Source organism: Paramormyrops kingsleyae, chromosome 13, assembly GCF_048594095.1.
Source record: "Paramormyrops kingsleyae isolate MSU_618 chromosome 13, PKINGS_0.4, whole genome shotgun sequence".
NCBI lineage: Eukaryota > Metazoa > Chordata > Actinopteri > Osteoglossiformes > Mormyridae > Paramormyrops > Paramormyrops kingsleyae.
This window is the reverse complement of record NC_132809.1, coordinates 27,864,683-27,886,272: the sequence shown is the minus strand read 5'-3', so window position 1 is coordinate 27,886,272 and position 21,590 is coordinate 27,864,683. Positions and strand designations below refer to the sequence as shown.

General features: G+C 46.1%; 1 protein-coding gene across 1 annotated transcript in view; it reads left to right on the top strand.

Annotated features, from left to right (window-relative positions):
* Positions 1–2,521: 2,521 nt before the first annotated feature.
* Positions 2,522–21,590, top strand: part of LOC111850539 (leucine-rich repeat-containing G-protein coupled receptor 4-like) — a 44,824-nt gene continuing 25,755 nt past the window's right edge. The window contains exons 1-2 of the mRNA XM_023824529.2: positions 2,522–3,402; positions 16,501–16,572. Of these exons, the coding sequence (XP_023680297.2) occupies positions 3,212–3,402; positions 16,501–16,572 (263 nt within the window). The 5' untranslated portion in view covers positions 2,522–3,211. The remainder of the gene's footprint in view (positions 3,403–16,500; positions 16,573–21,590) is intronic.

Here is a 21,590-nt window from a genome sequence, read left to right as displayed (position 1 = left end):
GCTTAGTTCTTTCCCTGTTCCACCGCAAATGATTCAGCTCAAGAGCTGTGTGGTAATTAGCACAAGGAGGTGAATCAAGTTTCTTAAATTAAGGGAAAACCAAAAATGTGTGGGGCTCCGGCCCCCCAGGACTGGAGTTTGACACCCCTGTCTTAGAGGAATGTCTTATGAGGAGAGGTTAGCTGAGCTGAATCTGTTCAGCTTCGAGCAAAGGAGACTCAGGGGGGACATGATCCAGGTGTATGAGATTCTAACAGGTCTGGATGCTCTTCAACCAAATATTCACTTCAGTATTATTTCTAATATAAGAACTCGTTCTCATAGGTGGAAATTAGCGGGAGAACATTTTAAACAGGGTTTGAGAAACCACTTCTTTGAGTATGGAATAGTCTTCCTGTTAGTGTAGTAGAAGCTAAAACTTTTATGTTCCTTTAAATCTGAGCTAGATAAGATTTTAACAACTCTGAGCTATTGAGTTTTCCCCAAACGAGTTTGATGGGCCAAATGGCCTCCTCTCGTTTGTAAATTTCTTATGTTCTTATGACCTTGAATAAGACAAGTGGGTATAGAAGATGGATGGAAGGATGGATGGATGGATGGATGACAGAGCACAGCTTTAGGCAGCTATTGGAGGAGCTACGGTGGGGTGATGAAAGTCCACCTCCACCTCTGGCACTGGTCCGCCTGCCCAACTGCAGTGTCGACATCACTTGGGAGGAACACTACCAGAGGTGATCACTGGAATTAAGGGATCTGGCCTAACCCAGTTATCCCCAGGCTGCCCAAGACGATCTGACCCTTCAAACCTTCTTGCAGTGACTCACTCTGGTGTGACTGCAGCAACACATCAGCCTGGTTGAGCCCATCACATTCAGCAAGGCACTGGCCAACCTTGATGGAGTTGGGGGCTTCTGTCACGAAGGCAAAGGCATACACCCGTCATGTTCAGGCGAATGAGGATGAGGGAGAGGTGGTATTCATGATGGGAAGATGGCACCATCTGCTCACTGTGGGGGCATCAGCATTAAGCACGTTGGCTTGTCTATATCCAGCACCCCTGCATCACGGGGATGGACCTCCATACCTCCATGGAGATTGTGCTTCACCAGGGTGAGAGTTTGCTCCATCTGCTGTGGATCACGGTCCTCCTTCCTAGAGACCCAGCATAGCAGCACTTTCAGAGGCCAAAGATGGTGGCGTCCTGGGCTTGTGGAGTGTTGAGCTCTGGTGGATGATGTCAGCCATGACACTGTAGCTGGTTCGCATATCCAGCTTGAGTTTGGAGAAGTTTGTTTGTGTCTTTAGGTATTTTTTTGTTTTCCCTTTTACTTAAATTTTGTCCTAGTTGTTTCGTGTTTATATGTTTTTATGTCTGATGTCCTGTTAAAATGGAAATTGCAATGTCTTCTCCCCTTGCACTACCCCCCCCCCCCATATGGGTGCTGTGTCCATCCATCCATTTTCAAAATCCTTCATCTAGACCAGGGTTGTGGTTGGTACGACATCCGTTAGTAATTTAGAAGGGCAGCTAACATTCAATTGTATGACATAATGATGAACAACCAGCTTGACAGGTTTTTTTCTAAAATTTTGGCTGGAACAGCAGTGGCAGGTAGAAGTCATTTTCACATTAATATTTGAGTTGCTGGGTGCTCTTGTAGCTCTGCTCCATTGCCTTTGAACAGCACTGCTAAACCATGTAGTTTCTCAGTTTTGGGTAAACTGGTAAAAGCTGTAATTCCATCTGAAAATACTTAATATCCCCTGATTGGTCAAATACCTGTCAGATTAAAACTGAATTCGCTTCCTTTTTGTTTCAGTATAAATACCATGCAGCCGCACATCGATGGTGACCCAGGGTCATTCAATAGGGCAGGGCTCTTCAAATCTGGCCTTCGATTCCAAATCCAGCCCTTGTGCTCAGTCCTACCAGGTAGTTAGTTTAATAATCACTGATTCTGATTGGCCAGAAGCTTCACACCTGGCTGACAGGTAGAGGAAGGCTGGGAAATCAGCAGCAATCGGCCCTTGAGGACCGTGATATTGAATAGTCGGGAAATAGGGCATCAGAGACGTCGAGATTCTAAGGAGTAATGGTTTATGAGGGGTCCCACAGTGGGGTGCCTGTTAACTCAAAGGCACAGTCACGTTTCCTTTCAAATTTGAAACAGTTGTCTATCCTGATTGGTTATCAGAGGGACCTAAAATAAAAAAACGTAACTTTGGTAATCTGCATATTAAAATACCTTCATTGCTTATTGTGGTGAGGCAGAGGTGAAAGGTGTTCAAAATCACAGCATCTTTGGCCTTTTGCACCAGCTACCTCCAGTAAAGATGCCAAACCCCATGTCAAAGGCAGCGGTGACCACTCATACGACTCCCCTGGCCGACCCAGCTCCCGGTGGCTGCACAGCCATTTTTGCTCGGCGCCTGACGTCAGCGGGTCATTAATATGTAGGTGGTTTTTTTGTATTATTATTTGCATATTCAGCAGGTCGCCTCGCTCGCTGGCCCGCAGGCGTTTCAGTAGGAGAGAGCAGCCGAGTTTGTAACGCTGGTACCGGGGGATCGAGAGGAGGAAACGCGGGGGAATGGCTGACAGCTGACTGCCTTCTGCAGGGGGACGCATCCGATGGGGGGGTGGGAGAGAGAGAGAGAGAGAGAGAGAGAGAGAAAAGCAGGACTGGAAACCCCGAGCCGCGTTTCGTCGCCTTACTCTTTACCATTACACACTTGTCGGCTTGCACAGGGGGTGGAAATGCATGACGAGCCCGTTTCCCTGTGTTAATGGGACCGCGAAAGCGTAAAAAAGCCGAAGGTGTTGATCTGTTTACTGGGGCGCTTTTGCGGACCCCGTACGGACCTTTGCGCTCTATGAGGAATAAACGCAGACGGGCGAAATCGTTTATTCCGAGCGGGAATACGGCATTTTTAAAAAGTCTCTTTTTGGAAACATCGGAGAAGACCGAGATAAAGACTATGCATGATTTTTCGCCTTGTAGGAAACATAAAGAAACTAGAAAAAAATTGTATTTCCCAGGGAATGCGCGACTAACTCAGTGATCGGACCGACGGATTTTCCCGTCTAACACCGAACGATATAAATGATTTAACCTGCGAGGGGGTTTATCTTTTACAATAAAGACAATCGGTCTTTTTAATAGGCAGCCAAGGGCCCGATCTGATCCCGTAGTGCGCGTCTAGAGAGAAAATGTGCCGGCTGAGCGTTGGGATTTTACTTTCTAGCTGGTTTCTGACGTGCGGTGGCACCGCAGGACCAGGGCAGCCCGGGCCGGCTGCGTGCGCCTCCTGGTGCCGCTGCGACGGGGACGGGCGCGCTGACTGCTCCGGGAGGGGGCTGGCCGGCGTCCCGGAGCGACTCAGCGCTTTCACCTACTATCTGTAAGTATATCGTTCTGCGCAGGTTAATGCTGTCCGTGTTGCCTTGCTGTCAGCACAGTGTCGAGTCCCCTTTATAGTAATGTGCGATGTTTAAGTAGCCTATGACTACAAGTTGGAGTTTGTAGGAGTAAATAATTCAATTTTGAGGCATTCGGATCTAATATGGCAAAAATGCTTTTCTGTTTAAATACTGAAATGGTTACTAATTCATTGTTCCCCACGAGTAATTACAAACTCCCGTTCTTCCCTCCCTTTCACTCTCTCTCTTTCTCTCTCTCTGTCACACACACACACACACACACACACACACACACATACATATACACACAGTCCCTTAAGTCCCTGATAGTTTTTGAACTGAGTGTGCTCCTCTCAGGCGCGTGTGTGTTGATGTACTTAAGGGGAGCAGTTTTCCTCTTTCCATAGTGTGTGAAAGTATCTGGCCAAATGTCTGTGACATTATCTGGGCTCCCCTTCAAAAGCTTGAAACTTCAAGCCAATGCTGAATCTTGAGAAGTGATAAGGAGGAGTGGTTAACTACTGTCATTGCATTCACGTTATTTCGTTTCCGTAGCTTAGAAAGAAAAGCTTGTCAAAATAAAGCCTGTTTGTATGTTAAATATACACACCTTAACAAATACAGGCCTAGTAGTCTATAACGTATGTCTGTAACAGATTTCCTCAGCATGTGTCATTGTTTGTTTAGGTTTTAGAGTTTTTTTTTTTAATCGCATTTGGATTTTTAAACAGTTGGTGCCGTGTACGAACTTAATAGACATACCTGGTGGTCAGTCATAACCTGGACATGACATCACAGTAGTTGAGGAGGAAGTTTAAAGTATAGGTACAGTAATCCGTTTCAACCCCCCATCCCCCACAACTTCTGCCTTTCAAAAAACGAAATAATATATTAATTTACCAACAAATATAATTACAGACGATTGTTCAGTTAGCAGATATTTGAATTCAAGGCTGGTAGTGCTGGATTAGCAAGCGTGGCAGTTTTTTATGCACCAAAGCAAAATTCAAAAAAGCAGGAGAATCAATAAAACGTCAAATGTTTTAAACAGCTAGGGAGGGATTCTGAGGATGTGTACATTTTTTGTAGCTGCCTTGTTTTGTCCGTGTTCAGAGAAATAAGGAGATGAACCGGTTCCACGTTATAGAATTGCGTTGCTTTGCCTATGGTTTGTTCAAAAATTTCACTTAAGATCACATTTTGGGTATCATGAAGTATTCATTTTGAGATTTGTGATATATGATCTAGTTTAAAATCATCTAAATTTGCTTTACGCGATCAGTGATACTGTAAAAACTAATGTTCAATTACGCCAAAAGGCTCAAGCCTTTTAGCAAGAAATTCATTAGTTCTCTGGCGCTTCCCCAGCTGTGTCAAACACTCAGGCAATGGCAGTGCTTTTAAAAGGTGCCTTTTAAAATAAATTACATTCTACTAATGACTATTTTGTACGTGTGTTTAGCTTAAGCTAAAAAGATGACAGCTTTCTGGTTGTCACTTAGTACACTCTGCAGTGCTACTCGCGCGCGCTGTGTGTGTGTGTGTGTGTGCGCGCGCGCGCGCATGTGTGTCGCTCCATTCGCGCCGTGCCAGACCTCTCTTCATTAATCATTACCTTCTGACCGGGAGTAACTGGTGTGGGAAATTCATGGTTAAAAAGTTTGCACAAGTAGACTGGCTGTGACATTGTGCAATGCGTTGGTTAATTATATACTGTGATGGCTTTTGTGGTTAGCAATCCTGGCATGTGCTTTAGGCAAAAGAGAGAAACACAAAGTTACTTATAAAAAAATCCTTGAATTCTTGACTACTGATGGGTTATATGGGAATGGAAATACTCAGTAAATACGCTACAACAACTAGGTCCATGTTCTTCCCTAAAAACTGATTTGTTTGATTTTGTTGCAAAAATGAAGCAGCAGAAACCAGAAAAGCGCTCGTGCTAAAGAGGGTTATAAGCATTAGACTGCTGCTTGCATATCCCTTGATATTTATGATTCTACCATTTATTTTGTGTAGGAGTTGTTTCAGAGGAGTGGCACGCTGGAACGCTGCCAGAACAACATGTGAAATAAATCGAAGAATCACAGATAAGCCACTCTCACCTTTGAAACCGGACACATTGAGCTGTGGTACCGCGGGGTTAAATGCCGCTGTATGGTGCCTTGTGGTGTCCTGCCTGCCAGCGGACCTCCCTGCTCACCCCGTCTCTGTGTCGAGGCGATCGTTAGAGAAACCAACAGGAAAGCAGCTGTGGTCATGCGGTTTGCAATGAAACCGCGCGCGAGCGAGCGAGCTAGGGGCTCTGCCGCGGCTCCGTGGGGTTCGAGGCTTGCCGTGCAGAATCGAAGCATCTGACCGCCAGATCTAGAATATATACCACTCGTGGGAGCCTATATGGATTTTTTAAGAATTTTCATTTGAGGTGTTGGTGGCAATATGTAATTCTCTTTGTTTCATTGGACGCATAAGCTAGGGCGTAATTCTAAGACGGGATGCTCAGAACGTCGTGCACATGGCCCCGGATACTGGCTCATTTCAGCGGGCAAGTTTGGAGGGAAACGCAGAGGATGTTATTTGAGCCACAGCTTTAGAGGAAACCTACTCCTTAGTAACATGATATGGTTGATTGGCTCCCATTGTGCTGTGGAGAATTGATTGGTTATGGGTAATCCGTTTTTTTTTTCCGTGACAGTTATTGTTTAATTACTGGATTTTTCCTCACTTGTTGACAAACAAGGCACATGCGATCTTCAGTCCCCAAACTCTCTGCATGAATGGGACTGCCCCTACAGCTACAGATTCTAAGCGTCTCTGGGACGAAGGGGACTGAAATGGCAGCCACAGTAGAGGTAGAATTGTAGCACCTCTCCAGAAACTTCCATCACCTTTCTGTTGGCTGCTTTGCATAATCTCACCTGACCACATTGTGTAATGCGGTTTATAGCTTTAGTAGTTATCTGAGTCCAGCTACAACCATGAATCTCTTTCCTGTTGCCAATCAGAATCCGACCTGCCTTCCTACCTCAACGGTCTCAGATTCCGCTTATGACCTCAGACAGGATTATACATCTTCCCTGTACTGCCTTCACATCATTTACTGATGGTTGGCTTAGGCCCTGACAGTGGGGGATAGGGACAGCATCCTAACATGCTAAGCCACCCCTCAATGCGAGTAGCTTATGATTATAAGTCCAAAAAAATGTATTTTTTGAATTGCGGGGACTATTGCACTTCCTTGCTGGTACGCTATATCTCACCCCCCCCCCCCCCCCACCACACACAACCTCACTGGGGAGTGGGGGGATTTGCTCGAATTCCCATTCCGCAAATGGTTAAGCCACATGCCCGTTTGTGACACCTTTTTAACTCCTAGCTATGCGACGCATCCAGTACTAACCCTTAAATACTTTAGGGTGATTTGTGTACAGCTGCTGCGGCACATCGCCAAGGACGGAGAGGGTGCTGTTAAGGTCAGCGATGGCGGATGTCTAATGAGACACTGGACAGCTGAGGGGCCTGAATCACATCACTTGTGTCTGATAGGGGTTTTACACGTAGGGATTAACGCCCGTTCGGGAAGTGAGATCCCAATGACACTTGTTCCGCACGCCAGTCACATGTGTCTCGTGAAGGTCTCCAGATCGGCAGGGGTGGGGGGGGGGGGGTGCTTAATGTTAAGAGATGGACAGATTGGAGTGAGTGTACAAGGGCAACTGATAAAGGGAAAGGAAAATGAGGAAGTCATTTCATGGCCACGAGACCCTCTGAAACGTGAGGCGATGTGAGTCTCACAGGAAAACCATTAAACCTGGCAAGTCTAAGTGCTCCAGAAAATTCCAGAAATTTCCGGAAAAGGAAGTTGCGATGGACCAATATATAAATAGGTAAACACACAAAGCTGTGAGATTTCTCTTGTGGAAATGGTGATCTCGGGGACCTGTGGACCTCAAATCATATTATCCTGTAGAGTCACAGTGCCTTTGGTAGGCTAAATGCGTAAACCTTTTTTCCCAACTCAAAGTGGCCTCTGTAGGCACCTTGAATTTCTTTCTTTCTGTCATACAGTAATATTAAATGACTTATTTTAGAGCATAAAGAATTGATAGAAAATGTCCAGTTGTGGTTCTCATTGTCAATACGCGTGAGCAGAATATTGCATTTATCTGGGGATCATTTACGCTACATTCTGATCTGATGTCATTCTTGTGCTGCCCTTTTGGTCAGATTACAGGCCTTGCGATGACTGTACATTTGTTTGGTGGCCTGATTGTCCTCCCACGCGATTAATGAATGTGTAGCTGGGACCCCCCCCCCCTTCCTCCTGAAATTACTGACTGCAGTTTGTTTGCCATGGCAATTTCCTCTCTGTAAATCTGCCCCTCTCCCTTCCGGCTCACCCCCGGCCATGCCGCTCGGACATCTCACGGAACGGTCTTCCTCGGCCGGGGTCGCCATGGCAACTGGAAGCGCACCCTCGCGTCCCTTGGCGGTGGAGGTTTTTGTGTGACATCCTGCTGGTGTGGTACTGAGCCAAGGGACTAGCTGTCAGTGACATTCGTGGCATGAAATTTGATAACTTAGTAAACAGAACCTGGAGTTATTTAGGTACCTTTCGCATGGATCCAGCAAAGGAGGTCCATCTTATGTTTCTCCTGGCAATCTTGGCACACACTTGACCACTGCTTATGCATTCAAGGAAATGTTCCTCATTCATGGTGGTATGCTGTGGATCTCATTATAAACATCTATAATAATTAAGGCTAAGACAATAAGACTTGATAAATCTGCAGAAATTACTAATAGTGATATTTCTCATTTCTTTTTCATTTTATAATATGAAATATATAGAAAATTATGTTGTTTAACATATAAATAATTTGAGCATATTGTTATGGTCCCTGCCAATATCAGAGATACATGTCTACATATACATTATTATTAATGCTATTATTATTAATAATTAATGTTTTATGTGAAACCAAAAGACTGATGAAGAAAGTTTTTTGAACAAATACATGCACAAAATTCATATTAACTGGCGTATTGTTATTATTGACATATTGATTTATTTCTGGTTTGTGTATCTGCCATTGACACATTATTTGACGTTTATTGTGGGCAGTGGTGGTTTAATGGTTAGGGAAGCACACTTGTAATTGAAAGATTGCTGGTTTGAATCCCTGACCAGCAAAACACCACTGAGGTACCCTGAGCGAGGTACCGTCCCCAAGCAGTGCTCCCCGGGTGCTGAATTAGCTGCCCCCTGCTATGTCACGACGTCACATATAGGTTAAATGCAGAGGACACATTTCTTTGTTGTGTGTCAACAATGACCACTGATCTCTAAATTCTATTTGAAGTATCCAGGCAACCAGGAGCACTTGTTCCCAGAAGTGCTTTTTTTTTTGTTTTTTAGGCAAATCGGCCAATCAGGGGTCCCGTTACGGAAATGATGGGTGACACTTTGCATGCACAATGATGCCTAAATTTGACTTTTCCTCTTCAGTCAGCACCTGTAGGCTCTGGCCTCTACTGTATTTTTTTTATTTTTACCCAGGATGCACTTCCAGCCTGCCTTTGTCAGGTCCTGGGCATCTTCTCAGCACAGGAAAATGAGCTTGGGTTTGACGTCTGGGGCCGATGTAATCGGTTTGGCTGGTGCCAGACGGTCCCTGACGTCATGGCAGGTTACTGTGAAAATTTCCACCACTGATTGTGGCCTGGGACCAAAATATATTTAGCCTTTAAAATAGGATCCAGGAGGACAATGTTGCTGCCGGTACCTGCTAGCAGATGATCCGTCCCTGGATGTCTGGCTAGGAGGCGACCCATCTCTGAATGTCCGGCTCCGTAGGTTAGGATGCTGTGTCTGTGATCAGAAGGTCGTTGGTTTAAATCCTGGGGTCAGCAGAGTGATTTCACCATTGGGCCCTTGAGCAAGGCCCTTAACCCCTGTGTTCCAGGGACTGGCTGCCTCTGCTTTCTCAGTTGTACTTTTGATGAAAGCATCTGTGAAATAAATAAACTGCAGTCCTCCTGGTGCTCTGCTGCAGCCCAGCGCCGGTGAGTCGCTGTTTTTGGCCCTTGTGGTGTGTCCCAGGGTGGGGGCAGGAGGGGGGCAGGAAGGTGTTGAACAGGCCAGGTTTCTGGCCCAGTCTGAACAGCGGGGCTACAGGCGGGCTGATGCTGGCGAGAGAACGCGGCAGGGTTCCCGTTAGCGCCTGCAAAGGTGTTAATTACCTTCCAGGGGGTCCACTTAGGCTCGGCGCCGGCTTGCCGCTGGGGCGGGGGTGAGGGGAAGCTGCCAGAAACACGGGCCACGGGTTCAGTGGGCCTCCTGATGATTTAGTGCCATGTCAAAGTCAAGGCTGGGCTACGGCATATTTCACTGCGTTTTTCTGCTACCCCGGTGAGACGCGCGGGTGGATGGTCTCCCTCTCTCCTGGTGGGCTTCCTCCAAGCTACACTTTCACCAGACGCTTAGAGCTGTATATTTTAACGGCCCCAAGTTATTAAAACAGCAGCAGAGTCACTAAGATCCCTGGCAAAACAGAATGCCAGAATGTTAAACCTGCAGGTTCTCCAGCGTAGTCTGGACCAGTCGCATTTGATGGGAATTAATTTTTATATTTCGTGCTGAAGGAACTTGTTTAAGGACTATCTTACTGCTGTTCTGAGATGTTGAGATGAGGTTTGAACTGCTGAAATCCACTGCGAAGTGACGTGTGTACACAGCGAGCCACAGCAAGCCAGTCAGCTGGGCTTCTTTCTTAAGGTCCAAGCTTAGCTTATAACTGTTAATGCTACACACTAGTTTTTACAAACAAAGTGTAATTTATCGTTACAACTGACTCTTGAGGAGTAGCTTTGTCTTCTCAAACTTGTTGCCTTTTATTATGAATTTTATATTATACATTTTTCCAAATATATTACTTGTTTCCACACATCTGACATTAATTTAAGATCTTATTCATCTGATTTCTAGTCGTTCAAGATTTTTTTCAATAAACTCGTATAAAAACTTTTGTGCTAGAGAACTATAAAGTGTTTTTTCTTTTTTCAGATCTTGTCATTTTAATGTAAACCGACATCGAATATAGATCATATACTTTGTCATTCATTTACAGTGAGGACTTTATTTATTTATTGCATATGATGAAAAGGCAGCAAAAGCTAATGCGAAGGAATCTGAAATTTTCAGTTGCCCGTCTGAAGGATCCAGATCCAGATGGATGAGTAACCATGACTGATAGACGCAGCGTTTTGACAGGAGATGGAGGGATCCAGTCATTTTCCAAAGAATTAGGAAATTCTCCCCCCGAAAGATCACGCCGTCAGTGTCCAGCCCTGCTGGACCGTGGCATGGAGGATCCGTTCATTTTTCTGTCCGCTAAATTTGTAGTGTGCTAAGTACAAACTGGGGCAGGCGATGGTGCGGACGAGGGTGCTCCGCACGGAGAGAGACTCTACCTTGGTGTAGCTGGCTTTGTTTTCTCAGCGTGTTCCTCTGGCAGACCCAGGTGGTGTGCAGGGCGAGCCTCGGGCTTCAGGAAGCCCCTGTCTGTTGGATACTGCTACTGTAGCTGCCTTTTAACCTTTGGAGAGCATCTTGCACGCCGGATTGCTTCAGCAAATAACCAGGGATATAAAAGGGGGGCAACTTTTTTGAAAACCTTGGCCAGCCGTATTTGTTCGCTAAGCAGGATAATCATGCAACGTCATAATGTGATCTTACGGCAAGATCATGCGCACGGTGAATAAAAAAGTGCCTTGCAATCGTAATAGCTACCAAGAACCCAAAATAGCGGAAATTAATTTAGATTAGCTATTATATGAGCGCGTGTTTCCTGGAGTTATGAAAATCTCCAGCCGTGAATAAACACGTCAGCAAATTGTCACGGCTGACTTCTGGATGAGTGGTTCTTCAGGACTGGATTTTTTTTTTTTTGACAAGAATTTTTCCTTTGACAAAGTTGCATTTAAAAAAAAAAAAAAGATATATATATATATATATTTTTTTTTTTTTTTAAATTCCGGAGGGGGGTGTGGGGGGGTGCAATCCCGAAGACCGACATTCATGTGTGGTAGTGTTTGTTTCGGCCCGCTTGTGGAAGCCTGTCATTGCGTGCAGAAGCAGTACTAAGCCAAGTAATTTTGCCCTTCAGATGGGAGGGGAGCACAAACGAGACTGGCAGGTGTACAGGCTTCATGTAAACGTACATTTTTTTCTGGCAGTTAAAAAAAAAATGGGCAGAGGCACTCAAGCTGAGTAGGAAAGCAGACAGCCTTGTGTGAGATAGGAAACATCACCGGGGCGCCCTCTGCGTGCTCTGCTCCTGGCGGGGGGGGGAGATGTTAAATAAAGAGCTGAGCAGGGGTGGCTGTAATGGAGCTGTGGGGGGGGGGGTGCTTTGCGGGTGTCTTAATTAAGCCGTTTCCAGAACCTAAACTAACTCAACAAAGGTGAGGAGGCGGGATTTAGAGGTCTATTGTTGCTCTGCTCCATTCTCATCCATCCCAGGGTGAATGACACTTTTGTTCGTGGCTAACAGAGGTGAAAGAAGCCAGTTAGGGGCTCTTTCTCTGCGTGGGGGCAGCTGCAAGGTGGGGGGACCCTCACCCCATCTCCCTCCGCACTTTGCAGGAGTCGTGGCATCTTCAGCAGAACCTTTGAAAAACTAAACCAGGGCTAGTGACCATTGTGCTTTAGCCATGCAGGTCTAACTAATTCTTGGAGGTTTCTTTTGGGGGGGGGGGGGGGGGGGGGGGGGCTGGTAGGCGGGTGGGGGGGTTAGTCCTGTGTGGGAAGAGCGTGAATAGATCTCTCAGCATCTTCCTCCCTCACACGGAGCCCAACGCAAACAAAGGTCCCTTGTGCTCCTCCCTGCCGTCAATAGGGAGCCTGTTGCTTCCTTCAGCTATCAATTATACACATCATTTTCAGAAGTTAAGTGTCCCCTTACATTTGATTACAGCATTGTTTCCGAGTTAATCTGCACAAATGTGCTGTGCGGGGGCTGGAGCCGGGTGGGGATTCTGCTTTCCGATCAGCCATTACAGAGGGGGCTTGGAGATGTCTTTCAGTTCAAAGGAAACCAGATTCCACTACCACAGAAGTATTTGTTTATTGATACTCAGGTCAAAGCAGTGATTCTGTTTAGCTAGTTTCATTTTTATTTTACAAAAGTACATTTTTTGAATGGTTACTGCTAATTCTAAGGAGATTAAGTTGAATATTTCAATCCAAACTGTTCTTTGATCGCTGTGATATGCCATAAGACTCGCTGGGGGTTCTTGGCTGTTGGTGCACTCTCTCTCCTTGGCTAATTTCAATAAAGAAATTATTATGCAGAATTATTATTATCCTTGCATATACCTGCTAGGATAACGTGGAAAATTCCTTAACTGTTTTTTAATATTTTTGTTTTAATGGTACAGAGCTCGAATTCCACTCAAGGATTCTAGGATGTCCACGACTTGGTCGGAGAAGGAGGCCGCTTTGATTGATGGATTTTTTTTTTTGGTGTCTGCATAAAAATGGTGTCTTTAGGCTCCATTAGTTTGTCATCAGACCTTTCCTTCCTGCCGGAGAGCTTTAATGAGCCGTGACTTGGACATCCGTCCCCAGGCGTCATACTTGAGAACACACAGACTAATGTGAATGAATGGCCTTCCTGACGACTCTCTAAACATACCCCTGGTATGCTTGTGTTTACCACGGGGCAGCCCAACAGGCAAAGTCCTTTATTAGGCCTGGAGGAAATTGTCGTTTACTCTCTAGCCGGTTTGTGCATGCCCTTCGAAGGGGGGGTGGGGGTGGAGTTTGGTGGTGGTGGGGGGGGGGGGGGGTAGTGGAAATAGAGAGAGTTGTGTGCTTTGTCAGAAATGACGGAGTTTGCAGACTGTTAAATGTCTGCCCAGACGTGCGGGTTGAAATGCTACCAGACGCCAAACGGGAATCTCTCGCTTACTGTACTCGCATTGTCCTTCATCCCGACTGAAATGGCCTTTTGTTCCTGATTCAGGCTTGGTAGCTTTGCCATGGCAGATTCCCAAATGACAAATTTGGCCGTTGGGATTTATCTGGGGCCGGTTTGGTCAGTTGATTTGATGAATTAATTTCAATTTGTATATGATTCAGCACCTATTGTTGCTCCTGATTGTGGCGGTGAGCTGCGGGGGGTGGATTAGGCGGCACTGTCGTGATGCGTGTACGGCGGGCGGGGAGCAGCGCAGTGGGCTACGTCTCTGTGTCCGCGACTGGAAGGTCTCCAGTTCAATTCCCTTGCTTCTGCCGAAGAGTCACATGCCTGTGAACCCTGGAACAAGGCCCTAAACCCCCAGCTCCAGCGGTGCCGTACGTAGGCTGACCCTGCACTGCTACCCCCAAGCTATGGAGAGCAAGATGAGGCAGGTGAAGAGAAGAATTCCAGTGCATCTGTACTTGTGCAAATGGCAAATAAAGGATTTGCCATTTATTTATTTAAAGAGATAAGCTAAGATAAGCTCTTCACAGTATCATGAGGGACACAGAAATTGGAGACATAAAAGAGCGTATATGTCTTGGTATGCAGTCATCGCTGCTTAGGATATAGACCGCCAACCAATATTCCCCCAGTGGAGGTCTCATCTTTTTGAAACACTATTACAATGTGTGATTCTTGTACCAACTACCTCATTTCGTTGTGCATGCACACAATAACGATAAAGTTGACTTTGACTTGGTGGGGCGATGCAGCGCACGCTCATAAATCGGACAGTTCATGACAGGCTTGCTCTAGATCTCTTTGTTGGAGTTGCTATCTAAAAGCAGTCATCTAAATGTGGAGGGTAGGCCCTCTTCAGACCCGGGCTTAGATACCTGCACACCGCAGCAAAAACACGGCCTTTGTGAAGGCGGCCAGTGGGGGAACTTTTATGATATTTACAACACCCCCACGCCGTCACCTGCAGCCCTGCTAGAGAGGATCGGAACAGACAGCCAGGGTGGGATGGAAATGGCATGAGGGAGGAGCAGGGTGCCGTTAACCGGGCGCGATGTATCCGAGAGACCACCGGGGGCGTCCTGCAAATAGGGGCTGTAGACGCCAAGCCAGCAGAGGCTCCGACGCCCCATTGAAACGCCCTGCGGGGTAATTCAATAGCAAGCAAGACCTGGATTGTAAATAAAGATAGCGGGAGGATGAAAGCGCGCCGGATGGTGGGGGCTGCGCGCCCGCTCTGGCGGTAATGCGATCCCCGGCGGAATGCGAGCCCACAGACGTGGCGGTCACGCTTCCACGGGCCTCCCGGCAGAACTCAAGACGTCGCATTCGGCAGCCGTTTTGCCGTTCTAACCGATGCAGGATGTTAGCTTTGCGTTATCTCCTGCTATTTTAGAACTGTTGCATATGGGTCGCTCCTGGGAGGGATCTGCCCCCAGACAGGACTTTGGGCAATCAGGATGTTGGGGCTGTTTGGTCGAGCAGTGCAATGGTGCTGGTTTATCAATCAGGATCAATACAGCCTGACACCTGGGCTAATCACTGCGTGTGTGTTTCTTTTGAGAACTCCTAGGTCATCATGCACGTGGCAAAATGTCTGTTATCGTTGTGTAAAAGATGTCAGTTTGCGTTGCGTAAATGGTGTCTGTTAGCATTGTGTAAAATGTGTCTGTAAGCGTCATGTAGAAGGTGTCGGTTTGCATTGTGTAAAAGGTGTTGGTTTGCATTGTGTAAAAGGTGTTGGTTAGTCTTGTGTATAAGGTATTTGTTGCTCCACACACATAGTCACAGGATCGTGAAAGGATGCCTTACAGTGTGTTGAATCTGAAACGCGTGGTACTGGCACACGGTCCATAAGGAGCTGACAAGATCCCTAAAGGCTTGCTGTTGTACCTCTTCTAAAACACTGTTATATAAACTGTTATGAGCTGCTTTATGAGCTGTGCTATTAGCAGGGTAGGGCCACTCTGGAATGCATTCATCAATTCCAATCAAAATCAGGAAATGGAACTGGAGTTGGAATTAAATTCTCCCTGAAATTCGAATTCAATTCCAATTCTGATCCCCATAGTTTTTTAGGATTTAGCATTGGTGAACAATCATTTGATAAATATGTCCATTGAACTAGGGAAAAGTTTTAAATTTAGGTACTTAAAAGGAGTTTGAGAGGAGATTAGCATTATAAATTCAAATGAGGAAAATGTGCATCTTTTGTTTTATGTCAAAGTGCAGGTCTGACATTTCTGTTCGTTAATCTTTTATCTTGTTTCTCACATAGAGACGTTGTCCATCTTCCTTCAGACTAAGCACACATTGACTGATAACCACACATATTAAACTTTCAGAGTGGTCTACTGATAATTTGGATTGGATGTCTGTGCTGGGGGGTTGAAAGGCCTTTTATTCATCAGCAACTGAAGACCTTGAGTTTTGATAAATTCACCCCTAACCCCCCAGGTTACCCCCTACAGATATTCTCTTGCTGAATGACTGGAAGGAATGTTGAGACCAGGCACTTCCGTAGACAGTCCTCACCATGTCATGGGTCCTTAGGGCCGAGCAGGACAGATGTAAACATTTACCTGGAAGTGGGTTAGCAGATGCTTGTCCCCCCGCCTGCATTTTTGTCTGCTGATTAGCCTTCACCCCCCATGGGTCACAGAGGGATCCTCAGGCTTCGCCTGCATAGCTGACCTGTAGCTACATGCCTGTCCCTTTCACTGCCAGTCGCGTGTTTTGGGATTCGGCAGGTGAGGTTACACGCAAGCGGTGACATCGCACACAGGCGGATGACTACCCCCTCCCCACCCCTGCTAGCCTAAAAATAAAGATTCATATTTGCTTCTTTCAGTGTTTCTCAAACACAGTTCTGGGGGATCACCAAACTGTCCATCTCCCACCTCCCAGCGCACCTGGACCATCGAATACCTGGTTTCAGGTCTGCTGGGAGCCGGGAGAGAGCAGAAATGCGGACTCTCTGGGGGTCCCCGAGAACCGGGCTGAGAAATGCTGGTTTGCTTCATTATCTGGTGTGATCCTTCAGCAGTTAAATGCTAAATGTCATCACTGACACCTGTATCTCTGGCTTTGTAGGGACATCAGCATGAACAACATCACAGAGCTCCCGGCAAACGTCTTCAAGAATCTCACCTATTTGGAAGAACTGTAAGTGTTTCTTTAGTTTTTTATTTTCATTTTATCTTCTTTTATGTGCTTGTTTTACTTTTCTAAAGGTCTGCGTGTCTCACAGCTTATCTCTGAGGGGATTAGTGCCTCCATTTTGTTCTTGGCGGCCATCTTTACCGTACAGGCAGGGCAGCACAAGGTGCTGCAGGAAGTCAAAGAAAGCGCTCGCCTCGTCTGTCCAATCGGGCCGAAGCTCCCGGCACGGCCATGCGGAGGAAGTCGTCGGGATTTTCATGTGACCTTTTGAGTTTTTTTTTATTTCCAGGAGGCGTCAGGCACATTAAAATTAGTGAACGACCAGTAAGTGCTTTAAAAGTCCAACAAGATAAACAAGCTGCAAGAACAGAAGACTTTAAGACTTTAAGTCACTTGTGTGAAAACAGCACAGATCCGCAAAGCACTCCTGAAGAGTTGTGGCCTGCCGTTGGAAGTGTCTCTTTTATACATTTGTTTTGATTGCTTTTTGGCTGCTCTCTGTCTCATTTAAAAAAGCAGCTGCTTTAACGTGATGCCTAGTATCTGGATGAAGCAGCAGGCAGGGTCTGGTAAACCTTAATGACCAGGGGTAGGGGTGAGGTGGCATGTATGGACACCTTGCAGGCAAGTCTCGTGTCAGTGGGTGTTTATCAGTTTATTCCCCTCAGAGATCAGCAAAGTCATCTAACCCGAAGACACACCAAGTATTTAGTCACATGATGGTACATTTATTGGCCCATGGTGGATACTGGTATGTGTCAATGGCCCTGCGAGTCTCCAGCTATTTCTGTGTGTTTGTTCCGCGGGGTGCGGGGTCCGGGGTGTGCTGGAGCCGGGGGGGGGGGGGGCGGGGGGATCTGTCTACCTGTTATCTGATAACGCAGTGCGGAGTGGGAATGCGACCGGCTGGCTGGATCCTGCCTTGTTGTCTCGCACTTTGTGTACCTTTCATCTGGGCCAATCATCGCCCCATTCTTTCCACGAACGCCGTTTTATCTCCTTTGTCAAGGAGCAATTAACTTTTCAACATGCAGCAAATGACACGAATGCTGGGGAGCCGGCAGGAAGAGGGAGAGGGAGAGGGAGAGGAAGAGCTGATTTCCTGGACAGTCCTTGGCTAAAAGCTCCACTGCATTATTACATGTTATGATACCCTTTGTCCCCCAAAAGCCCAGGGACCTCTACTTGCTCTTCTGGCACAAAAGCCTTTGGCTCAGGTCTGTTTAATAGGGGTCATTCCGGTTTAATTATGTATTATTGTATGTTTTATTAAAAGACCCTTTTATGACATCGTACAATGAAGAATGAAGAATCCATTATGTTGATCCCTGTATTCCTATAGATTTGATTACTGTTATTTTTTCCAGGAGAATTGTTCCCCTTTTTATCTGGTGGGCTGGTGTGTAGCTCAGTGGAATAGGCGTGCAACCAGAAGGTCATTGGTTAGAATCCCTGGTTTGGCAGAGTAGCCACATCTCTATTGGGCCCTTGATCAAGGTTCTAACCACACACACACACACCCCCCCCCTGAAAAAATGCTGCATGGTGCCTGATAGATGGGAGGTCAAGCCCAGCGCTATCACCTGTCTCTAAGTATGCTTGCCTTACAAAAAAACGGAAAGGTGTGATATGTGGAAATGCACATCCCCGTGTGCCTGTTCTCGTACTCGTATGAAAGGTAAATAAAGCTTTGTTTCACATTGTTGTATTTGAGGCTGGCAGATTGCAGCATATCATGGTGTTTGCTCTGGGGCACTTTAGCGCTTTATTTACATGCTGGGAAGTTTGACGGCGGAGTGTCTCGTTGCCGCTGGGGCGGAGTCGTGGACCTGCTGCTTCTGTTTGACTTCCCACGCAGATGGAGCGGCGCGATACACCCGTGCCGCGGCGCTAATGCTGCCGCAGTGCAGCAGCAGGCCCGGATTTGTCCTCGGCGTAGGAAACGTCTTCCTAAAAACATTCCAGCCTGCTGTAACTTTCCATGTGGCCTGTTCCATCTTCGTCTGCCGCGTTTATAAACCTGGCGTTATAAAAAAAGCCTGTGCGTTTCCTACCGCCGGGTTTTGCCCGGGTAACTGGCGTAGCTGCGAGCTTGCCGATAATGCCAGCAGGTCTCTCTCTCTCTCTCTCTCTCTCTCTCTTTTTAACCAGCTTTGATTAGATGGGAATGATATAGTTCCGTAGCAGTCATGGTTCACTTAGCCTGTAACCAAGGGCTTCACCCTTTTCCTCTTGTCCTTTCCTGTCATGTGAAGCAATGGGCCAATTGCTGGGTGGGGGGTGTTCAATAGGTACCTTTGGCAAGTTGTTTCTTTTCAGACTGAGATTCTTGGTCAACACTGACCCAGCAATAGAAGAAGCCATGCAATCATGATAAAGAAAATGGAAGGAAACTGCAAGAAAGTGCCCCCCCCCCCCCAGCCCATAACTACATCACCCGCACTTGCTGGGAAAGTGCTTCACTTCACACATCTGAGGTTGGAAGTTCGAATGCCACCTCAGCTATGCATGTGCGTGGACTTCTCATTTTCTCTACCCACAATCCAAAAACAGTCTGACCCTAAGTTGCCTGTTGCATGCGTCCAATGATGGACTGACATCCCATCTAGGCCGTACCACCTGTGCTAGTGTGACCCACAGATGGATGGAAAGCAGGGTCATACAGTACCTGGAGGAACTGGGGGGTAATTGTCATGGACAGGGGCCCATTGGTAAAGGCACTATGCTAGTCCTGGGATTTGAACTGACAGTTTTCCAATCATAGGCACAGCATCTTAATCTGCTGAGCCACACACTGTCCCGCATCTACGTAACATTTCATGTGCAGTATTCAGTGGATTGCAAAATTACAGTTGAACGGAGCTGTAGAAGGAGGATGTGGCGCTATAGACGTGGCTCAGTCTTGTGCCTGAGGGGGAATTGTCAGTGTTTCTTGCAGCATATCGTCCCTGACGGATGCAGTGCCTGTTAAAGTGCCGTGATCGACACGGTAACCTGCTCAGCAAGCCAAAGCCAAATGACATGGCTTTCAAGTTTTGACACATTACTCATTTAATTTTATCCTGCCCCTTTATGCTGCTATGTTACTTGTATAAACCCTTGTGTCCAGCCCCCCTGTTTCACACTGTCGTGTGTTTTGCATGTTAAGCCCTGTGAAAACCTGCCCCCAGTCACTGCTGTCTGTATGTCGCACCACAGTCCAAGAGGAATGTTATTTTGTGTCACTGTATACCTGCATATGGATGTAAGACAATAAACCCTACCCAGCTTCACTTATCTTGCTAGGTAAATTCTAATAAGCAAATTATGTTAAGTATGTTGCTCAAAGGTTTAACAGAAGGGTCTCTCCTGGGAGAGACTTGAGCCTGCAACTGTCTTCTTAAACAGCCAGTCCCTGGAGAAATTGATGATAATGGTCCAATTGTCAAATCACTTTGCCAACCATTGGATTGGAACGTGCAACCTTCTGATTGGAGGAACAGTGTCCTAACCCACTGATCCACACACAAGCCCCACATGTTTTTTTGCACGTGGTAGTGTTCAGGCATCACCTCAGGGCAGCCCCCTCATTCCGCACCCCCCCCTTGCCTGACCTACGCGTTGTATTTACCTGTGACACAGTGAGTCCCACAAGTGTGCATGGACACATTGCCAGAAAACAGAGCGTGCAGACACACGGACTCGGGGTTTGAAAACAGAGAGTGCAGAGACACACGGACTCGGGGTTTGAAAACAGAGAGTGCAGAGACACACGGACTCGGGGGTAGAAATGCGAGCAAACAGCAAGTAGTTGTGAGGCTGGGGGAGACTGGAGGGCACAGTGCAGCGCTAAGGGAGGATTTTTCTAGAACAAGGCAGGGCACATTCTTCTCTGCTTTGGGAGACGTGTTCCGACCGTGCAGCAGAAAGGGGGCTTAAAAACGGCAGAGCGACCGCTGTACGAGAGCTTTCTGGTTTGTCCCCTCCTCAGTTCAATGGCCTTTTTTGTCCAAATCATACTTGTGGGCAGAGGACGAATGGCACTTGAGTCATAATCTGTTTAAAAAATTTTATGGAGGTTGTTTATAAGCGTCAAAGATTTCTTTAGATTATAATTTGCATCAGATTCCCGTAAGGAGCTGGACTTGTTTCACGGTACTGTTTGATTTACAAAGTCCAGGTGATCCAGCCCTCACAATGAACTATGTGTTATAGACACATAGTTCATAAGCATGCTCCTTATGCATAAAATCACTTGTTTGGTCCGTTTTAATGTGATTTTTTTTTCTTTGAATAGATCTTCTCAGAATTATTATTCAGTGATCAGTCACTGATACTGTTTCATTTGAGTCAAGGTCACCTAGAACCATGTTACACAAAACCTTCTTAGTAGTGAACCATTTCTGAGTTTTCAGGATTAATAGAAAGGCATGTTCAGGAAAGATACACTAATGATGTATGTTGGAGTGATAACTGATGGTAACTGTGTTTTAATGTGCACCTTCTAAACTGTGCACTGGTGAGGCTGTTGTAAGTGCTAATGTGTGTAGTATATCTTCGTCTTGATACTTGAATCTTAATGGACTCACAAAATAGAATTTGTAAAAGAAACATCTAAAAAGTACATTTATGCCATATTTTTCCATTATGAAAAGATGTTTATTTTAGCTAAAACAAACTCTACAATGGCTATTGTAGAAGTTACTCTTTTTCGTTGTTTCTTTTTTCTCGGGTATGCATACACTTATTTCTGTGTGTGGCGGTTATTTTCCATATTTATCACGGTGCAGAAAATTATATTTGAGAAATGCATGTTTGAGCTTGTTGCTGTTGGCTGCAGCTAGCAGTTACGCTCTGAAAAGAGTATTTGTTGCCCCTAAGAAGAGTCAGCAATGTCTGCGTCTAGGAACCACAGTAAAAAAAAAATGCTATAAATTAGCTTCATTAGGTGCATTTTAACGACGCACAACCTGGACCTGAAAGTGTGAAATTCCAGGGTAGTTGTTTAAACTGGATGATGCCGATGCTTGTTAATCTTAACG